Below are 21,814 nucleotides of genomic sequence, written 5' to 3'. Positions count from 1 at the left end.
ACACCAGTCTTTGAGCCACGCATTTAACTCTCTGATTTTATTTACCCTAGCCAAGTTTGCTCATGAGGGCAGGTAGAGCACGGGTTAGATACAGAGTAAAGTTCCCTCTACACTGTCCAAGGCAATCTTAGATCTGGTCCTGTGTAATGAGACAGGATTAATAAAAAATGTCCTAGTAAAGGATCCCCTTGGAATGAGTGACCATAACATGGTTGAATTCCAAATTCAGTTGGAGGGTGAGAGAGTTGGATCTCAAACCAGCGTACTAAGCTTAAATAAAGGAGACTATGAAGGTATGAGAGCAGAGTTGACTAAAGTGGACTGGGAAAATAGATTAAGGTGTAAGACGGTACATGAGCAGTGGTGTACATTCAAGGAGATATTTCACAACTTTCAAGAAGAATATATTCCACTGAGGAAAAAGGGGCGTAAAAGAAAAGACAGCCATCCGTGGCTAATAAAGTAATAAAGGATAGTATCCGACTGAAAACAAGGGCATATAAAGTAGCCAAATCTAGTGGGAGGATAGAAGATTGGGAAGTATTTAAAAGCCAGCAAAGAATAACTAAAACATTAATTAAGAAAGGGAAGATAGATTATGAAAGTAAACTAGCAAAAAATATAAAAACAGATAGCAAGAGTTTCTACAGTTATATAAAAAGAAAAAGGGTGGCTAAAGTGAATGTTGGTCCCTGAGAGGACGAGACTGGGAAGTTAGTAGTGGGGAACATGGAGATGGCAAAAACGCTGAACAAATATTTTGTATCAGTCTTTACAGTAGACGACACTAAAAATATCCCAACACTGGAGAAACAGGGGGCTATGGGGGGGAGGAGCTAAACACGATTAAAATCACTCAGGAGATGGTACTCGGTAAGATAATGGGACTTAAGGCGGATAAATCCCCTGGACCTGATGGCTTACATCCTAGGGTCTTGAGACAGGTAGCGGTGGGGATTGCGGATGCATTGGTGGTAATTTTCCAAAACTCCCTAGATTCAGGCAAAGTCCCAGCAGATTGGAAAACTGCTAATGTAATGCCCTTATTTAAAAAGGGAGGTAGACAAAAGGTTGGAAACTATTGACCAGTTAGCCTAACATCTGTGGTTGGTAAAATGTTGGAGTCCATTATTAAGGAAGCAGTAACAGGACATTTGGATAAGCATAATTTAATCGGACAGAGTCAGCATGGTTTTATAAAGGGGAAGTCATGTTTGACAAATTTGCTCGAATTCTTTGAGGATGTAACAAACAGGGTGGATAAAGGGGAACCAGTGGATGTGGTGTATTTGGACTTCCAAAAGGCATTTGACAAGGTGCCACACAAAAGATTACTGCACAAGATAAAAAATCATGGGATTGGGGGTAATATACTGGCATGGGTGGAAGATTGGCCATCTAACAGAAAACAGAGAGTTGGAATAAATGGTTCATTCTCGGGTTGGCAATCAGTAACTAGTGGTGTTCCGCAGGGGTCAGTGCTGGGACCCCAACTCTTTACAATCTATATTAACGATTTGGAGGAGGGGACCGAGTGCAACATATCCAAGTTTGCCGACGATACAAAGATGGGAGGGAAAGCAGTGAGTGAGGAGGACAGAAAAAACCTGCAAAAGGACATAGACAGGCTAAGTGAGTGGGCAGAAATTTGGCAGATGGAATATAATGTTGGAAAGTGGGAGGTTATGCACTTTGGCAGAAAAAATCAAAGAGCAAGTTATTATCTAAATGGAGAGAAACTGCAAAGTGCTACAGTACAAAGGGATCTGGGGGTCCTGGTGCATGAAACACAGAAGGTTAGTATGCAGGTACAGCAGGTGATCAGGAAGGCCAATGGAATCTTGGCTTTTATTGCAAGGGGGATAGAGTATAAAAGCAGGGAAGTCTTGCTTCAGTTATACAGGGTATTGGTGAGGCCACACCTGGAATATTGCGTACAGTTTTGGTTTACATATTTAAGAAAAGATATACTTGCTCTCGAGGCAGTTCAGAGAAGGTTCACTCGGTTGATTCCGGAGATGAGGGGGTTGACTTATGAGGAAAGGTTGAGTAGGTTGGGCATCTACTCATTGGAATTCAGAAGAATGAGAGGCGATATTATCAAAACATATAAGATTGTGAGGGGGCTTGATCGGGTGGATGCGGGGATGATGTTTCCACTGATGGGTGAAACTAGAACTAGGGGGCATAATCTTAGAATAAGGGGCTGCCGTTTCAAAACTGAGATGAGGAGAAACTTCTTCACTCAGGGTGGTAAATCTATGGAATTTGCTACCTCAGATAGCTGTGGAAGTTGCGACATTAAATAAATTTAAAACGGAGATAAACAGTTTCCTAACTGATAAGGGAATTAGGGGTTACGGGGAGCGGGCAGGGAAGTGGACGTGAGTTTAGGTTCAGATCAGCCATGATCCTATTGAATGGTGGAGCAGGCCCGAGGGGCCGTATGGCCTACTTCTGCTCCTACTTCTTATGTTCTTATGTTCTTTTTCTCTTCACATATCTATAAAAGCTTTTACAGTCAGTTTTTATGTTCCCTGCAAACTTACTCTCATATTCTATTTTCCCTGCAAACTTACTCTCATATTCTATTTTCCCCTTCTTAATTAATCCCTTTGTCCTCCTATGTTGAATCCTAAACTGCTCCCAATCCTCAGGTTTACTGCTTTTTCTGGCCAATTTATATGTCGTCTCCTTGGATCTTCTGCTATCCCTAATTTCCCTTGTTAGCCACGGTTGAGTCACCTCTTTTGTTTTATTTTTATGCCAAACTGGGATGAACAAATTCTGTAGTTCATCCATGCGGTCTTTGAATGTTTGCCATTGCCTGTCCATCGTGAACCCTTTGAGTGACATTCCCCAATCAATCCTACCCAACTTGCTCCTCAGACCATCGTAGTTTCCTTTATTTAAATTTAGGACCCTAATCTCTGAGTCAACAACTTCATTCTCCATCTTAATGAAACATAGAAACATAGAAGATAGGAGCAGGAGCAGGCCATTCGGCCCTTCGAGCCTGCTCCGCCATTCAACGAGATCATGGCTGATCATCCAAACCCTAGCACCCGGTCGCTACACCGACAGCCATCCCACCCAAGCCCTATCCCCGTAACCCCACGTATTTAATCCCCCCTAACACTAAGGGCCAATTTTTATCATAGCCAATCAACGTAACCCGCACATCTTTGGACTGTGGGAGGAAACAGGAGCACCCGGAGAAAACCCACGCAAACACGGGGAGAATGTGCAAACTCCACACAGACAGTCACCCGAGGCCGGATTTGAACCCGGGTCCCTGGCGCTGTGAGGCAACAGTGCTAATTCGATCATATTATGATCACTCCAACCCAAGGGGCCTCATACAACAAGATTGCTAATTAATCCTTTCTCGTTACATAATACCCAGTCTAAGATGGCCTGGTCTCTGGTTGGATCCTCGACATATTGGTCCAGGAAACCATCCCGTAAACACTCAAGGAATTCCTCCTCCACAGTAGAGGACATGAGATGGGGGGAGGTAGTCCCTTTAAATGTGGAGGAGGTGGGTGTCCCTTTAAATGTGGCAGGGTGGATGTCCCTTTAAATGTGGAGGGGGTGTGTGTCCCTTTAAATGTAGAGGGGGTGGGTGTCCCTTTAAATGTGCAGGGTGTGGGTGTGGAGTTTGCACATTCTCCCTGTGTCTGCGTGGGTTTCCTCCGGGTGCTCCGGTTTCCTCCCACAGTCCAAAGATGTGCGGGTTAGGTTGATTTGGCTATGATAAATTGACCCTTCCTGTTAGGGGATTAAATACGTGGGGTTACGGGGATAGGGTGGGATATGTGTCGGTGCAGGCTCGATGGGCCGAAATGGCCTCTATCTGCACTGTGGGGATTCTGTGTGATTCTGTGTGTGGGTGGGTGTCCCTTTAAATGTGGAGAGGCGGGGCCGCGCATGCTCATTTGGCCCCAACACAAAACGAGGCTGCCAGTGCGCCGCCTCTGAGGAGAAGACGGAAGTTGGCCCGGGGAAGAGGCGGAATCAGCGGCCGGGGTAAAGTAAAGTGCTGGGGAATCGATTTAAATCGAGGTGAAGGGGGAGCGGAGAGCGAGATTATAAAGAAAAATACCAGAAAAAGCAAACCTGAGAGTCGGGCGGGACATCCGCGGACGCCGAACGGAGCGGTTTCATCCGCGCGGGGTGGCGGAGTGAGCCGGAACAATGTGATTCTGACTGACGGGAGCGCTGACCAATAGGAACAGGGCTGAGCTGGGAGGACTGAACTGGGCGGCCTGGTCCTCCAACCAATGGCGGCGCGGCAAGGGGGCGGGACCTTCCTCCCTGAGGCTGGGGCCCGATAGTGACGTCATCAGAGGAAGAGGCTTCGCTCGGTGCCGGGAGGGCGCTGGGACGGTGCGGTTTGTATTTTCTTTTTATTTATCTTCCCGCCCGCGCTTCTCTCCGCTATATTAAAAAAAAACCCTCATAAAACTCACTTTCCGCCGGTGAGCCGGACTCTCGCGGTTGCCCGGGCCTTCCACAGAATCCGAGGCCTTGCGCAGGCGCGGAGCGGCTCATTCTCGGGAGCGGGGCCCGGCGGCGCATGCGGAGTAGGGGGAGGGGGCGGGGCCTGTTCAGAGGGGGAGGATGATTGACAGGGGCACAGGGTGTGTGCTGAGCATGCGCAGTGCGGGCCGGGCGCCTGTGGCGCAGGAGAGGGCGGGGCCATGGGGCGCATGCGCGGGGTCAGCTGCAACTTTAGAGTCACAAAGGGACCGAGTGTCTTCAAATCTCTCCCCTCCTCTTCTAATTTCCTGTAAAACCAGTTTATAAAAGTCATCATTGAAAGTACAGCACGGTGACATAGTGGTTAGCACTGTTGCCTCACAGCGCCAGGGACCCGGGTTCGAATCCGGCCTCGGGTGACTGCGTGGAGTTTGCACATTCTCCCCGTGTTTGCGTGGGTTTCCTCCGGGTGCTCCGGTTTCCTCCCACAGTCCAAAGATGTGCGGGTTAGGTTGATTGGCTATGATAAATTGACCCTTAGTGTTAGGGGGATTAAATACGTGGGGTTACGGGGATAGGGTGGGATATGTGTTGGTGTGGGGGTTGCGGGGATCGGGTGGGATGTGTGTCGCTGCAGGCTCGATGGGCCGAAATGGCCTCTATCTGCACTGTGGGGTTTCTGTGATTCTGTGATAGGACCCGGGCCCAGGGCCTGATTGACGGGAGCTTCCGACCAATAGGGAGCGAGCGGGGCGGGGCTGGAGGAGCGAGCCGGCGGCGGGTCCTCCAACGAATCGGGGAGCCCGAGGGGTGGGACTTGCGCCGGCTGATTGGGACAGAAGAGGCTGACGGGAGATTTAATTTAAATTAATTTAATTTCCCGCCTGCTCCAACCGCCCTCCCTGCAACGTCACGACGTCGCCGGCGTGCACTGACTGACACTGAGCTCTCCACCAATGAGCGAGGGGAGGCGGAGCCTGGAGGACCGACCGAGGGGCTTTGGTCCTCCAACCAATCGCGGCGAAGGAGGAGGCGGGACCTGGGATCAGCCCGCCGCCATTTTGTAAAGCGGCCTGGTCAGAATCTGTGATCCTGGGAAAGTTTATTTTTAATGTTCCTTTCCCATTTTACAGCTCAAACTAATTTTATTTTACAGAAGATACTTGTTTTAAATATAGAAACATAGAAGATAGGAGCAGGAGTAGGCCATTCGACCCTTCGAGCCTGCTCCGCCATTCAATGCGATCATGGCTGATCATAAAAAAAGCTGTTTGTTTTTAAATTGATGGAACAGAAACAAGAAACCCTGTGGAGCAAATGTGAGTAAAAATATTTTTTCTCCCTGAATTAATTTTTTTAATATTAATTTTGTGCGTTTTTAATTATTAATTTCAAGCACTTTAAGAGAAATATGGGAGTGGTGGGGTTTCTCTTAAAGGGACAGGCGCTCTCTTTTTCTATGAGATTTTCATTAAAAATCCCCGTGGATGACCGATTTTAAAGGGACAGCGTCTCCCTTTTTATTAATGTATATTTAAGAGACTGACATTTAAAGTAGGGCTAATCCCCTGCTCCCGTAAGTGCTTGGTGAGAAATCAGGTGCTGTTTGCACTCACCCCCTCCCAATTTTCTGCCAAGGGACAGAAAGCAGAGAGTAGTGGTGAACGGTTTCTTTTCAGACTGGAGGGAGGTAAACAGTGATGTTCCCCAGGCGTCGGTATTAGGACCAATGTTCCCTCTTTTTTTTTGAGGTGCGTGGCCCCTTTAACGGGCTGCACGGCCCATTCAAATTTCTGCGCATGCGCGTTTATTCCATTTATACGGCGGTGAGCCGGCTGCGCGGGACCTCCAGACCGCTGCGTGGCCGCGCAACTTAACGTGAACATTGATTCGGACCACTGCTTTTTTTGATATATATTAATGACCTGGACTTGGGGATCCAGGGCAAAATTTCAAAATTTACAGATGACACGAAACTCAAATGTCGCAAACAATGAGGATAGTAACAGACTTCAGGAGGATGTAGCCAGACTGGTGAAATGGGCAGAAACGTGGCAGATTAAATTTAATGTAGAGAAGTGTGAAGTGATTCATTTTGGTAGGAAGAACGAGGAGAGGCAATATAAACTAAATGGTCCAGTTTTAAAGAGGGTGCAGGAACAGAGAGGCCTCGGGGGGTATGTACACAAATCTTAGAAGGTGGCAGGACAAGTTGAGAAGGCTGTTAATAAGCATACAGGATCCTTGACTTTATTAATAGAGGAATAGAGTACAAAAGCAAGCAGGTTATGCTAAGCCTTTATAAAACACTGGCTAGGCTTCCGCTGGGCACCACACTTTAGGAAGGATGTCAAGGCCTTAGAGAGGGTGCAGAAGAAATTTACGAGAATGGGACCAGGGATGAGGGACTTGAGTTACGTGGAGAGACGGGAGAAGCTGGGGTTGTTCTCCTTGGGGCAGAGAAGATTAAGAGGAGATTTGATAGCGTTGTTCAAAATCAGGATGGATTTTGAGAGAGTAAATAAGGAGAAACCGTTTCCAATGGCTGAAGGGACAGAAACCAGATTTAAGGCGATTGGCAAAAGAACCAGAGGTGAGATGAGGAAACAGATTTTTACACCAAGTTGTTGTGATCTGGAATGCGCTGCCTGAAAGGGCGGTGGAAGCAGATTCAATCGTCACTTTCATAAAGAAGTGGGTAAATACTTGAAGGGGAGACATTTACAGGGCGAGGGGGAAACAGCAGGGGGGAGTGGGACTAATCGGAGAGCTCGACCAAAGAGCCGGCACAGGCATGGTGGGCCGAATGGCCTCCTTCTGTGCTGTTTCATTCGATGGTTCCGTCCCCATAATGAGACATTCTCAGCCCCGATGTCCTCCTGGTGAATTGGCCCTGCACCCCCTCCGAGGCCAGTGTGTCCCTTTCTGAGGTGCGGTGCCTGAAACTGAAGGCAGTCCTCCGGATGGGGCCTGAGCAAGGCTCTGGACAGCTGAAGCATGGCTGTGGATATCTGGAGTTGTGGTGTAGACAGTCCGACCTTGTCAAGTTAAGTGGGTGGCGATCAGGAGCAGGTGCCCTTTCCTCCCAGGGTGCTGTCACACTACATTAGGGCTCATGGGATTGGGGGTAATATTAGCATGGATTGAGGACTGGTTAACGGTCAGAAAACAGAGAGTAGGAATAAACGGCTCATTTTCGGGCTGGCAGGCTGTAACTAGTGGGGTCCCGCAAGGATCATTACTGGGGCCTCAGCTATTCACAATCTCCATCAATGACTTAGATGAGGGGACCGAGTGCAATGTATCCAAGTTTGCTGACGATACAAAGCTAGGTGGGAAAATAAGTTGTGAGGAGGAGACAAAGAGGCTGCAAAGGGATATCGACAGGTTCAGTGAATGGGCAAGAACATGGCAGATGGAATATAATGTGGAGAAGTGGGAAGTTATCTGCTTTGAACATAAGAAATAGGAGCAGGAATAGGCCACTTGGCCCCTCGAGCCTGCTCCGCCATTCAATAAGATCATGGCTGATCTTGGGCTCAAAGCCACTTCCCCGCCCGCTCCCGAGCACCCTTCGTGTTGAGTCTGTGCTTTCAAATGTAGTTATGCTGAATAACTGGACACAGACAACAGAAATACTTAAACAGGTCTTTAGTAACTGAGGGTCAGGGCTGAACTGGAATACACTTTGCTCCACAGGGTTTATATACCGGTGTGGTCACCACCGGTACTACAATGTACAGGAGCCATCAAAAAGTAGTCCATCACCTTAAGGTATCCTCTTAAGGTGGTACAGGTTACATACACTACAATTCCTCCCCTTTTAGCTTAACAGTGTACACCCCAATTTAAACAATACATGGATAACATGTATACAACTTTCACACAAAACTGTTCAAAGATTCAGTCTCTGAGGAGGCCTCCTGATCCGGGCCGGATAACGCCTTTCAGGGGTCTCTGGTTCTCGTTGCTGGGGTGACTGATCCATTTGATCTCCTATGGATTGAACATCATCATGTACATACGAGTCTGAGGTAGATGCTACAGGCTCAATAACTTCTTCAACTGGTGTCTCTGCCGTAGACATGGGGTCGACCCTTGTTCTCGATTCCACAAGTTGGTCAGCATGACGTCGTATTACGTTCTCTCCAACGTCTACCGTGTACATCAAGGGTCCTTGTCGGGCACGAATTGTTCCGGATTGCCATTTATCATTCCTATAGTCCCTGGCCAACACTGGTTGTCCTATTTCGAAACTCCGAGTGGCCTTGTTATTTACGTGCTGGAATTGCTTGTTTTCGACTTCCCTTCGCACATTGGGTTTTAACAAATCCAACCGGGACCGCAACCTCCTGTTATAGAACATTATGGCAGGGCTTTGATTTGTCACTGCATGCGTGGCGTTTCGATATGCCATCAGGAAATTGTCCACCTTGTGTTGTAGTGGAATATGGTCTTCGCTCATGGCCTTTATCGCCTTTTTGAACGTTTGTACAAATCTCTCGGCCAACCCATTTGTAGCCGGATGATATGGGGCAGATGTATAGTGTTTCACCCCATTCTTTTTCATGAATTTCTGGAATTCTTCTGACACGAACTGTGGTCCGTTATCTGAACATATTTGTTCCGGCAACCCATTCCTTGCAAATATGGTTCTTAGAACTGCGATTGTCTTTTCAGAGGTAGTGGTCGACATCTTAATCACTTCTGGCCATTTAGAATGTGCGTCTACCGCTATCAAAAACATGGAATCCATGAATGGACCTGCAAAGTCGATATGCACACGTTGCCATGGGGTTGAAGGCCATTCCCATGGATGCAGCGGTGCAATTGGAGGTACGTTTTGAACTTTTTGGCACCCTGAGCAGCTTTTAGTCAGATCCTCTATTTGTTTGTCGATACCTGGCCACCACACATAAGCCCTAGCAAGGCTTTTCATCTTGACTCCCCCCAGATGACCTTCATGCAGTTCCTTCAGAACTCTCTCCCTTAATTTAGGAGGAATAATCACCCTTGTTCCATACATCAATGTTCCTTGACAGATGGACAGCTGTTCTCGTCTGGCTGAGAATGCTGGTAACAGTGGGTCACCATGTGCTGGCCATCCCTTCACTGTCAAATCGTAGACCCGAGACAGTGTCAGGTCGTTTCGGGTCTCTCTCTCAATACTCGCATTGGTGACTGGTAAGCATTCGATGATGGTCGAGTGAAATATCTCGACAGGGTCAACTGCCGGTGCCTCTTCCGCTGTAGGTAGTGGCAGGCGCGACAGCCCATCAGCATTACCATGTTGCTTTGTACCTTTGAATTCGATATCATATTGATGTGCCCCTAGGAAAAGGGACCATCTCTGAAGCCTCTGCGCCGTCATAACCGGAACACCCTTCTTAGGGTTAAAAATGGAAACCAACGGCTGGTGATCTGTCAGCAGCGTAAACTTTTGGCCTTGCAGGTAATGGCTAAATTTCTTAACTCCCCACACGAGGCTGAGAGCCTCCCTATCTATCTGAGCATAGTTGTGCTCTGCGGAGGTCAATGATCTGGATGCGAACGCGACTGGCCTTTCCAAGCCATTTGGCAACTTATGTGAGAGCACTGCCCCGATACCATATGGAGAAGCATCACACGCTAAGCGAATAGGCAGTGTTGGGTTAAAGTGAGCCAACACTTCCTTAGAGGTGATCAGTGCCTTGCTTTTTTGAAAAGCCCGCTTACAATCCTCGCTCCACTTCCATGGTACTCCCATTTGCAAAAGAGTGTTCAGCGGGTGTAACACCGTGGATAAATTTGGAAGAAACTTGTGGTAATAGTTAACCAACCCAAGGAACGACCTCAACTGGGATACATTTTCCGGAGCGGGAGCTTTCACAACAGCTTCGATCTTGTCAGGTGACTTATGGAGCCCCTCCTGGTCAATGACGTGGCCGCAGTATGAGATTCGCTTTTGAAAGAACTCACATTTCTGGCGATTAACTCTGAGTCCATATTCTTTCAATCTGGTGAGCACCTGCTCCAAATTCGCGAGGTGCTCCTTATCATCATCTCCTGTAATCAGAATGTCGTCCAGGTAGCATTGTGTGCCTGGAATTCCCTGCAATACCTGCTCCATGGCCCTTTGCCAAATCGCTGGAGCCAATGCCACTCCAAAAACCAGTCTATTATACCGATAAAAGCCCTTATGTGTGTTGATCGTGAGATACTGGCGTGACGCTTCATCAACTTCCATCTGTAGGTATGCCTGCGCCAGGTCTATCTTGGTGAAGTGTTTCCCGCCAGACAGCGAAGCGAAGATATCTTCAATCCGCGGAAGCGGATATTGCACCGTGTGAAGAACCGGATTAACAGTGATCTTGAAATCGCCACAGATGCGAACCTTCCCAGGTTCTCCCGGCTTGTTGCTCAACGAACGCTTCATGATGGGAACAATGGGCATGGCCCATTCGCTCCAGTCCACCTTTGACAGTACTCCTGAATGTTCTAGCCCTTCCAGCTCTGCTTCCACAGCAGGTCGTATCGCATAAGGTACCGGTCTAGCTTTGAAAAATTTCAGGTTTGCATGTTCTTCAACCTTGATGTTTGCCGTAATTCCTTTCAGTGTTCCCAGTCCCTGTTGGAACACCTCCTTAGCATCGTCCAATATTCTGGACAGTCGTTTAGGTTTGACGTCGTCCTCTTTACAGGAATCTACAGTTAGTGCTTGTATGGAATGCCAGTCCACATTTATTCTCCGGATCCATTCCCGTCCCAGTAGTGGCGGACCTCCATCAGGTAACACATACAAGTCCATTTCCTGACTTTCTTTACCATTGTAGACCACCTTTACCTTTATCTTTCCGATGGGGTATACTATTTGCCCCGTGTATGTTTTCAATACAATCTCCGTATCCCTCAGGGGAATGTGTGAGAATAACCTTTTGTAATCTTGCTTATTCATGACCGTCAATGCCGATCCAGTGTCCCAATTCCATCTTCACTTGGACTCCTGCTATCCGAAGCATGACCCAGATAGTTTGGTGGTCTGCTGAGTTACCCACATTATGTATTTTTAGACAACCCAGTTCCTTACTGCTGGAGTCTGAATCCGTCTTCTGTTCATCCGAACTGTTCTCTGTCACCTTGTGTACTTTTTTGTACTTCTCCTGCGGCGACCTTTTGCTGCTGGTCTTCTTTCCTGACCGGCATACTCTCGCTATGTGACCAAGTTTGCCACATTGCCTGCATTCTTTATCTTTGAACCAGCACTGGTTCTGGTCATGCGTTGTCCTTCCGCAACGATAGCACTTTACTGCGCCCAATGCCATTTCATTGGTGCTGAATTCCAATGGCCTTTGCTGCATTTCTGCAGTGCCTCGTGCTGCTGCCTCGTGCGATGCTGCAATGCTGAAAGCTTTGTCCAGCGTAAGATCCTTTTCCTCTAGCAGTCGCTTCTGGGTTCCATCCCTTAGGAGCCCACACACAAACTTATCTCTCAGTGCGTCTGCTAGTCCTGTACCGAACTGACAGTACTTTGATAACTTGCACAGTTCAATTAAGAATTCAGCGTTGCTTTCTTCTTTCAGTTGAATTCTTTTGTAGAATTTAAATCGTTCCGCTATCAGCAGCGGCGTGGGGTTTAAATGCTCTTGCAGGATAGTAACAATATCCGCGAAACTCTTTCCTACCGGTTTATCTGGTGTTACAAGGTTCCTTAATAACCCGTACGTCTTCGCACCCATTGAGTTTAATAGGGTTAGTGCTTTCTTATCCACCGGTACCTCATTCGCTGTACAATAAACTTCAACGCGTTCCACATAAGTGGCCCAATCTTCCACATCGCTATCAAAAGCAGTGATGTTACCCGTTTTTGGCATCTTGTTGAGTTTCCTTTCCTTCGGATTATGATTATTATTTTATTTTATTTTTCAAAATGGCGGCTTCCCGCACTTGGCGGCTTTTCCCGCGCTTGTCTTCTTCCCCCGCTGACTAAAAATGGCGATTACTGCGCTGTTGCCGTTCTCACCTCCCAGCGGTCCTTTATTTTCCCCGACGCTGCTGCTCTTGTTCCCCACCGCTCCCGCGGTCCTCGTGGACATAAACGCTTTTCTGGCTGCTGCGCGTCTCTGCCCCGATTGCAGTCCGGCCCCTGACACCGGCTGCGGTCGTGTTCTCCGCCCTTTTCGTCGTTTCCCTCCCCTTCTCTTACTGACAACTCGGCTGACTTCCCCCCCGTGCCGCTCGATCGGGCTTACCCGCTGCTGTCGTCGAAGGGATGTTCAGTGATGTTAGACTTCGTGGCCAGAACCCAACCCGGGTTCCCGATTGCCTCCCGTGCTATGCAGTGCCCAGCAGGATGTTGAGGGTGGATGTCCTTGTTCGACGCCCGTTTCAGAGGCAAAGCTTCCTTTGATGCAACTGCCGCTAGGTAAGATCAGACTCGTCGCCACTGTTGAGTCTGTGCTTTCAAATGTAGTTATGCTGAATAACTGGACACAGACAACAGAAATGCTTAAACAGGTCTTTAGTAACTGAGGGTCAGGGCTGAACTGGAATACACTTTGCTCCACAGGGTTTATATACCGGTGTGGTCACCACCGGTACTACAATGTACAGGAGCCATCAAAAAGTAGTCCATCACCTTAAGGTATCCTCTTAAGGTGGTACAGGTCACATACACTACACTTCGCTCCCTTATCTTGCCAAAAATCTGTCTATCTCCACCTTAAATGTATTTAATGACCCAGCCTCCACGGCTCTCTGGGGCAGAGAATTCCACAGATTTAAGACCCTCTGGGTGAAGAAATTCCTCCTCATCTCTGTCCTAAATGGCTTACTCCTTTTCCTTAGACTGTGACCCCTGGTTCTGGACTCCCCGGCCATCGGGAACATCCTTCCTGCATCCAGTCTGTCCAGTCCTGTTAGAATTTTATAAGTTTCAATTAGATCCCCTCTCATTCTTCTAAACTCCAGTGAGTATAAGCCCAATCGACCCAATCTCTCCTCATACGTCATTCCTGCCATCCCAGGTATCAGTCTGGTGAATATTCGCTGCACTCCCTCCATGGCAAGAATATCCTTCCTCAGATAAGGCGACCAAAACTGCACACAATGCTCAAGGTGTTGTCTCACCAAGGCCCTGTACAACTGCAGCAAGACATCCTTGTTCTTGTACTCGAAACCTCTCGCTATGAAGGCCAACATACCATTTGCCTTCTTAACCGCCTGCTGCACCTGCATGCTTACCTTCAGCGACTGGTGCACAAGGACACTTCCCCTTCTCCCAATCTATTGCCGTTCAGATAATAAGCTGCCTTCCTGTTTTTGCCACCAAACTGGATAACCTCACATTTGTCCACATTATCCTGCATCTGCCATGCTTCTGCCCAATCACCCAACCTGCCCAAATCATACTGGAGCTTCTCGGCATCCTCCTCAGAGCACACATGTCCACCCAACTTTGTGTCGTCTGCAAACTTGGAGATATTACATCTAGTTGCCTCGTCTAGATTATTTATATATATTGTGAATAGCTGGGGCCCAAGGACCAATCCCTGCGATACCCCACTAGTCACTGCCTGCCACTCGGAAAAAGAGCCGTTTATTCCAACTCTTTGCTTCCTGTCTGCCAACCAGTTCTTTATCCAAGTCAGTACCTTGCCCCCAATCCCATGTGCCTTAACTTTACACGCTAATCTCTTATGCGGGACCTTATCGAAAGCCTTCTGAAAGTCCAAATACACCACATCCACTGGTTCTCCCTTATCTATTTTACCAGTTACATCCTCAAAAAATTCCAGTAGATTAGTCAAGCACGATTTACCTTTTGTAAATCCATGTTGACTTTGTCTGATCCTGTCACTTTTTTTTACATCTTTTATAATGGACTCTAGCATTTTCCCCACTACCGATGTCAGGCTTACTCGTCTATAATTCCCCGTTTTCTCTCTACCACCTTTTTTGAATAGTGGGGTAACATTAGCTACCCTCCAATCCATGGGAAGTGTTCCAGAGTCTATCGAATTTTGGAAGATGACCAGCAATTCTGTCCCTCTAGTGCTACTTGTCTCTCCCAGTCCTCTCTTCACCTTGTTTCTCCTCTCTAATGTTTCACCCTGGTGCCCATCCCCCTGTCTAATTAATTTAAACCCTCCCCCACAGCACTAGTTAACCGTCCCATGAGGACATTGGTCCCAGCTCTGTTGAGGTGCAACCTGTCCACCTTGGACAGGTCCCTCCTGCCCCAGAACTGGTCCCTCCTGCCCCAGGAATCTGAAGTCCTGCAATATTTCTCTTTCAGGTACTTCTCCAATTCCCTTTTGAAAGCGGTGATTGAATCTGCCTCCACCACCCTTTCAGGCAGTGCATTCCAGATCCTAACCACTCGCTGCGTCAAAAAGTTTTTCCTCATGTCGCCTTTGGTTCTTTTGTCAATCACCTTAAATCTGTGTCCTCTGGTTCTCGACCCCTCTGCCAATTGGAAGAGTTTCTCTCTATCTACTCTGTCCAGACCCCTCTTGATTTTGAACACCTCTATCAAATCTCCTCTCAATCTTCTCTGCTCCAAGGAGAACAACCCCAGCTTCTCCAGTCTATCAATGTAACTGAAGTCCCTCATCCCTGGAATCATTCTCGTAAATCTTTTCTGCACCCTCTCTAAGGCCTTCACATCCTTCCTAAAGTGCGGTGCCCAGAATTGGACACAATACTCCAGTTGAGGCCGAACTAGTGTTTTATAAAGGTTCATCATAATTTCAACACTTTTGTACTCTATACCTCTATTCATGAAGCCCAGGTTTCCATCAGCTTTTTTAACTGCTTTCTCAACCTGACCTGCCACCTTCAATGATTTGTGCACATATACCCCCAGCTCTCTCTGTTCGTGCACCCACTTTAGGATTGTACCCTTTAGTTTATATTTCCTCTCCTCATTCTTTCTACCAAAATATATCACTTCACATTTTTCTGCATTAAATTTAATCTGCCATGTGTCCGCCCATTCCACCAGCCTGTCTATGTCCACTTGAAGTCTATCACTATCTTCCTCACTGTTCACTATACTTCCAAGTTCTGTGTCATCTGCAAATTTTGAAATTGTGCCTTGTACACCCACATCCAAGTCTTTAATATATATCAAGAAAAGCAGTGGCCCTAGAACCGACCCCTGGGGAACACCACTGTGTACCTTCCTCCAGTCTGAAAAACAACCGTTCACCACTACTCACTGTTTCCTGTCACTTAGCCAATTCCCTATCCATGCAGCCACTGTCCCTTTTACTCCATAGGCTTCAACTTTGCTGGTAAGCCTATTATGTGTCACTTTGTCGAACGCCTTTTGGAAATCCATGCACACCACATCAACCGCATTGCCCTCATCAACCCTCTCTGTTACCTCATCAAAAAACTCCATCAAGTTGGTTAAACACGATTTGCCTTTAACAAATCCGTGCTGGCTTTCCTTAATTAATCCACACTGTTAATTTTGTCCCTGATTTTTGTTTCTAAAAGCTTCCCCACTCCCGAGGTCAAACTGACTGGCCCGTGGTTGCTGGGTTTGTCCTTACACCCTTTTTTGAACAAGGGTGTGACATTTGCAATTCTCCAGTCCTCTGGCACCACCCCAGTTTCTAATGAGGATTTGGAAGGTTATGGCCAGTACCTCCGCAATTTCTTCCTTCACTTCCCTCAGCGTACTAGGATGCTTCCCATCCGGTCCTGGTGACTTATCTACTTTAAGTACAGCCAGCCTTTCTAGTACCTTGTCTTTATCAATTTTATCCCATCCAGTATCTCCTCTACCTCCTCCTTCACTATGTCTATGGCAGCATCTTCTTCCTTGGTGAAGACAGATGCAAAGTACTGATTTAGTACCTCAGCCTTACCCTCTGCTCCATGCGTAGGTCTCCTTTTTGGTCCCTAATCGGCCCCACCCCTCCTCTTACTACCCGTTTACTATTTATATGCCTATAGAAGACTTTTGGATTACCTTTTATGTTAGCTGCCATTCTATTCTCATACCCTCTCTTTGCCCCTCGTATTTTCTTTTTCACTTCTCCTCTGAACTTTCTATATTTAGCCTGATTCTCAGATGTATTCTCGACCTGACATCTGTCATACACGCTCTTTTTCTGCTTCATCTTACTCTCTATCTCTTTCGTCATCCAGGGAGCTCTGACTTTAGTTGCCCTACATTTCCCCTTAGTGGGAATGTACCTCGACTGTACCCGAATTATTTCCTCTTTAAAGGCAGCCCATTGTTCCTCTACAGTTTTTCCTGCCAATCTTTGATTCCAATTTACCCGGGCCAGATCCATTCTCACCCCACTGAAATTGGCCTTGCCCCACAGTGCAGTGGATGCGCTCTAGACTGCACTCTCCCCCCCGAGGTGTCGTCACCCTCACCGGGATTCAGCACTGAAAACCGGTTTGAGAGCGCCGCACTCCCGGGGGATTCCTGCACTGCCTTGCCTCCTCAAACCCTGCTGGGCGGCCACCCAGTTACAATTCCCACAAACTCTCTGTGGCTGCGGGGTGACCACCTCCTGGAACGTGCGCTCCAGGAACCTCTCAGCCTCCCATCTGCCCGGCAGTGACTCCAGCCGCTCCCCAAGCTCAGAGATCCTGAGGTCGAGTTCCAGCCACTGGAGGCGCTTCCTGCACACGCGGTTCACCAGGACACGTGAAGCGTCCCGGAGTTCCTGCATGGCACAGGAATTGCAGCCTTCGGTCCCATCATTTGGCTTAAAATCTGTCTACTTAAGCTATAGATATATCTGATGTTAGGTTAGTGTGCCCTTACCCCTGTTTATTATTCAATCAGTGATGGTCCCTTTGCCAGGCCCGCTGCCTGCGGCCCCTCTCCCAGATTCCAGCCCCAGCTCTGTGCTGACTGAGCTGCTCTCACCTGGGGACAGTGCATCAAGAAGGAGTTAAATATATTTCTTCAGGCTAAAGGGATCAAGGAATATGGGGAGAAGGCAGGGACAGGGTACTGAGTTTGGATGATCAGCCATGATCTCATTGAATTCTGCAGCAGACTTGAGGGGCTGAATGGCCTACTCCTGCTCCTATCTTCTATGTTACTGCTAATGAGAGGGAGGAACTGAAAGAAATCAGTATTTGTCGGGAAATGGTGTTTGGGAAATTGACGGGATTGAAGGCCGATAAATCCCCAGGGCCTGATCATCTACATCCTAGGGTACTTAAGGAAGTGGCCCTAGAAATAGTAGATGCATTGCTGGTCATCTTCCAAAATTCGATAGACTCTGGAACAGTTCCCATGGATTGGAGGGTAGCTAATGTTACCCCACGATTCAAAAAAGGTGGTAGAGAGAAAATGGGAAATTATAGACCGGTAAGCCTGACATCGGTAGTGGGGAAAATGCTAGAGTCCATTATAAAAGATGTAATAGCAGAGCACTTGGAAAACAGTGACAGGATCGGACAAAGTCAACTTGGATTTACAAAAGGTAAATCGTGCTTGACTAATCTACTGGAATTTTTTGAGGATGTAACTGGTAGAATAGCTAAGGGAGAACCAGTGGATGTGGTGTATTTGGACTTTCAGAAGGCTTTCGATAAGGTCCCGCATAAGAGATTAGCGTGTAAAGTTAAGGCACATGGGATTGGGGGCAAGGTATTGACTTGGATGCAGAACAGGTTGGCAGACAGGCAGCAAAGAGTTGGAATAAATGGCTCTTTTTCCGAGTGGCAGGCAGTGACTACTGGGGTACCGCAGGGATTGGTCCTAGGACCCCAGCTATTCACAATATATATATAAATGATCTAGACGAGAGAACTGGATGAAATATCTCCAAGTTTGCAGACGACACAAAGCTGCGTGGGCATGTGTGCTGTGAGGAGGATGCCGAGAAACTCCAGTATGATTTGGACAGGTTGGGTGATTGGGCAGAAGCATGGCAGATGCAGTATAATGTGGATAAATGCGAGGTTATCCACTTTGGTGGCAAAAACAGGAAGGCAGATTATTTTCTGAACTGCAATAGATTGGGAGAAGGGGAAGTGCAACGAGACCTGGGTGTTCTTGTGCGCTGAAGGTAAGCATGCAGGTGCAGCAGGCGGTTAAGAAGGCAAATGGTATGTTGGCCTTCGTAGTGAGAGGGTTTGAGTACAGGAACAAGGATGCAGTTGTACAGGGCCTTGGTGAGACCACATCTTGAGTATTGTGTGCAGTTTTGGTCGCCTTATCTGAGGAAGGATGTTCTTGCCATGGAAGGAGTGCAGCGAAGATTCACCAGACTGATACCTGGGATGGCAGGAATGACGTATGAGGAGAGATTGGGTCGATTGGGCTTATACTCGCTGGAGTTTAGAAGAATGAGAGGGGAGCTCATTGAAACTTATAAAATTCTAACAGGACTGGACAGACTAGATGCAGGAAGGATGTTCCCAATGGTCGGGGAGTCCAGAACCAGGGGTCACAGACTAAGGATAAGGGGTAAGCCTTTTAGGACAGAGATGAGGAGGAATTTCTTCACCCAGAGAGTGGTGAACCTGTGGAATTCTCTACCACAGAAGGCAGTAGAGGCCAATTCATTAAATATATTCAAGAAGGAGTTGGATATATTTCTTAAGGCTAAAGGGATATGGGGAGAAGGCAGGAACAGGGTACTGAATTTGGATGATCAGCCATGATCTTGTTGAATGGCGGAGCAGGCTCGAGGGGCTGAATGGCCGACTCCTGCTCCTATCTTCTATGTTTCCCTCACTGATTGCAGCTCTTAACCAACACCGACTTTACAAAGAAAGCCCCGCGTGGCAGCCTGGAGCTCAGGGGCCCAGCGCGCAGGCGCGGGGGAGGATGTTTGACAGGGGCCCAGGGTGTGTGCTGAGCATGCGCGGTGCGGGCCGGGCGCCTGTGGAGCAGGGGAGGGCGGGGCCATGGGGCGCATGCGCGGGGTCAGTCACAACTGTGAGCGGCGGCCGGAGCGCTTTCTGGAGCGCGGGGGCTGGTGGGGATTGCAGCCGCCATTACTGTTGATTCTTTCAACCAACCTGTGCAGCAGCTGGGGCCTGAAAATCAGCTTCACTGCCCCTGGGCTGGGAAAGAGCGACATGAGACAACATTCTCCCTCTTACCCCTTTCTACACTCCTTTTACAGGGTTTTTAGAAGTGGAGCATTTACAGACCGGAAGCTCAGACCAGACATCACGTCAGGATCTGACAGTCGCTCGATTCATCAGGACCTGAAAATCATCGGCCTTTGCACATGGAAGGAAAGAGCAGTGATCACAGCGTAGACAAACCGCACACGTGTTCCGTGTGTGGACTCGCCTTCAGCCGATCGCCTGACCTTGCGAGACACGTGCTCCGTCACATCGGGGAGAAACCAGGTGAAGGTGGGGACAGCGGGAAGGGATTCAGTTCCCCGTCTACATCAGAAGTTCATCGGCGCAGTGACACTGGGGTCAGTCCATTCACCTGCTCCGTGTGTGGGAAGGGATTTGTGTATTCATCCCACCTGCTGAGACACCAGCAAGCTCACTCTGATGAGAAACCATTTAAATGTTCTGACTGCGGGAAGAGCTTCAAATACTCCAAGGATCTGAAGCAACACCAGCTTGTTCACACTGATGAGAGAGCGTTTAAATGTTCTGACTGTGGGAAGAGTTTTAAAAGCTCCGGGGCTCTGAAGGAACACCAGCGAGTTCACATTGGGGAGAGGCCATTTCCCTGCTCTGTGTGTGGGAAAGGATTCACTGATTCATCCAACCTGCTGATACACCAGCTGGTTCACACTGATGAGAGACCATTTACATGTTCTGACTGTGGGAAGAGCTTTAAATACTCCCGGGACCTGAAGCAACACCAGCTTGTTCACACAGATGAGAGACCATTTACATGTTCTGACTGTGGGAAGAGTTTTAAAAGATCCGGGGCTCTGACCAGACACCAGCAAGTTCACACTGGGGAGAGGCCATTTCCCTGCTCTGTGTGTGGGAAGGGATTCTTGCAGTCCACCAACCTGCTGGTACACCAGCGAGTTCACACTGATGAGAGAGCGTTTACATGTTCTGATTGTGGGAAGAGCTTTAAAAGCTCCAATGACCTGCTGAGTCACCAGCGAGTTCACACTGTTCTGTAGCGCAGGGCCCTGTAGACAGCTGGGGTGACATGAACGTGGAATGGATGAATGTTTTATAAATTCTTGTACTGCTGTTTAAACTCTCAATCTGTTGTGCTGATGATTCCCTTGATTTAACTGTTAATGTTATTTTTGTTTTTCTCCTTATCACAGGCAATTGCCTATTAAAAGTCAACCATCACAACCAATAAAACATGTAACATAACCAAAAAAGTTTAAAGGAAACTTAAATGAAATTAAAATTCTATTTTCGGTGGTGATGATACACGCCAGTCCCTCCGGTACCCACCGGTCGCGGAAGGCCTCGAGCGCACCGGTGGACTGTTCATGTTATTACATCGAATGTACAGCACAGAAACAGGCCATTCGGCCCAACTGGTCCATGCCGGGGTTTATGCTCCACACGAGCCTCCTCCGACATATCCTCCTATGTTTACCTGGCTTCTCCTTAAATACATCTATACCATTCACCTCAACTACTCCTTGTGGGAGTGAGTTCCCCATTCTCATCACTCTCTGGGTAAAGAAATTTCTCCTGAATTCCCTCCTGGATTTATTAATGACTATTATATTTATGGCCCCATAAATATGATGAGATTCTGTTAAGCTGCCCAGTATGTTGTTGTACTTTGTCTTTTTCTGATGAATGAAACATTACTGAGCCCCTGTACCCGTGTTATGGGATGAAGTGCCAGACAAGTGAAGGCACAACGTCTGGGTGTGAATCTAATAATAACCTCACGGACCGTATAGGTGTGATAACCAGATGGGCTTGTGGTTATAGTCTGGTCACAGATGGACTAAATTCCCTGAATTAGCAGGAGTTCAGGAGGCGGCCAACAGACGGGTCCAAACAGTCCCATTTCCTGAGCGGTAACCAAGCTTGTGTATAAGAACAGGCCACTTAAGCCATTGTCAATTGGAACAGACTCAAGAAGATCACGCGCGAATCCACTGTACTTCTATTCTCCAGATTGAGGGAATTATCACCTGATCTGTGTTATGCAGCGCTCTTAATAAAGCCTGGAGAGACAATTTGTGTTCTTGTGAGCTTGATTATCTGGTATCCGAAACCCTAGGACTCCCGATCATTAGAGTCAACCTCAGTGTGTGGAAAGGGATTCCCTGGTGTATCCCACCCGCTGACACACCAGAGTGTCCACAGTGTGACTGCGGTGGGTCGATTCCACTGTTTCCGATGCCTTTAATCACATCCAGGACTGAACCATGTTAATTCAGGCAACTGGGGCTTG

At 47.8% G+C, this 21,814-nt stretch overlaps 2 protein-coding genes across 3 annotated transcripts in view; both read left to right on the top strand.

Moving 5' to 3' along the window:
• LOC147083862 (uncharacterized) overlaps nt 1-21,814 on the top strand; it is a 232,805-nt gene that overhangs the window by 201,411 nt on the left and 9,580 nt on the right. Inside the window, exon 2 of the mRNA XM_085980102.1 lies at nt 19,578-20,244. Coding sequence (XP_085836228.1) covers nt 19,686-20,244 — 559 coding nt within the window. The 5' untranslated portion in view covers nt 19,578-19,685. The remainder of the gene's footprint in view (nt 1-19,577; nt 20,245-21,814) is intronic.
• The window catches only part of LOC147083857 (uncharacterized), a 223,731-nt gene continuing 205,796 nt past the window's right edge, over nt 3,880-21,814 (top strand). The window contains exons 1-2 of one of the 2 annotated variants that reach the window (XM_085980098.1): nt 3,880-4,029; nt 5,639-5,801. The gene's annotated coding sequence lies outside the window, so the exon portion shown is untranslated. Of the gene's footprint in view, nt 4,030-4,052; nt 4,390-5,638; nt 5,802-21,814 lie in introns of those variants that run through there. The other variant, XM_085980099.1, reaches the window with a different exon arrangement.

The sequence above is a fragment of the Somniosus microcephalus genome, unplaced genomic scaffold, assembly GCF_052327205.1.
Source record: "Somniosus microcephalus isolate GS21.2 unplaced genomic scaffold, FLI_Smic_1.0 scaffold37, whole genome shotgun sequence".
NCBI classification, from domain to species: Eukaryota; Metazoa; Chordata; class Chondrichthyes; order Squaliformes; family Somniosidae; genus Somniosus; species Somniosus microcephalus.
Note: the sequence above shows the minus strand (reverse complement) of the source record. Positions and strands in the feature narration are given on the sequence as shown.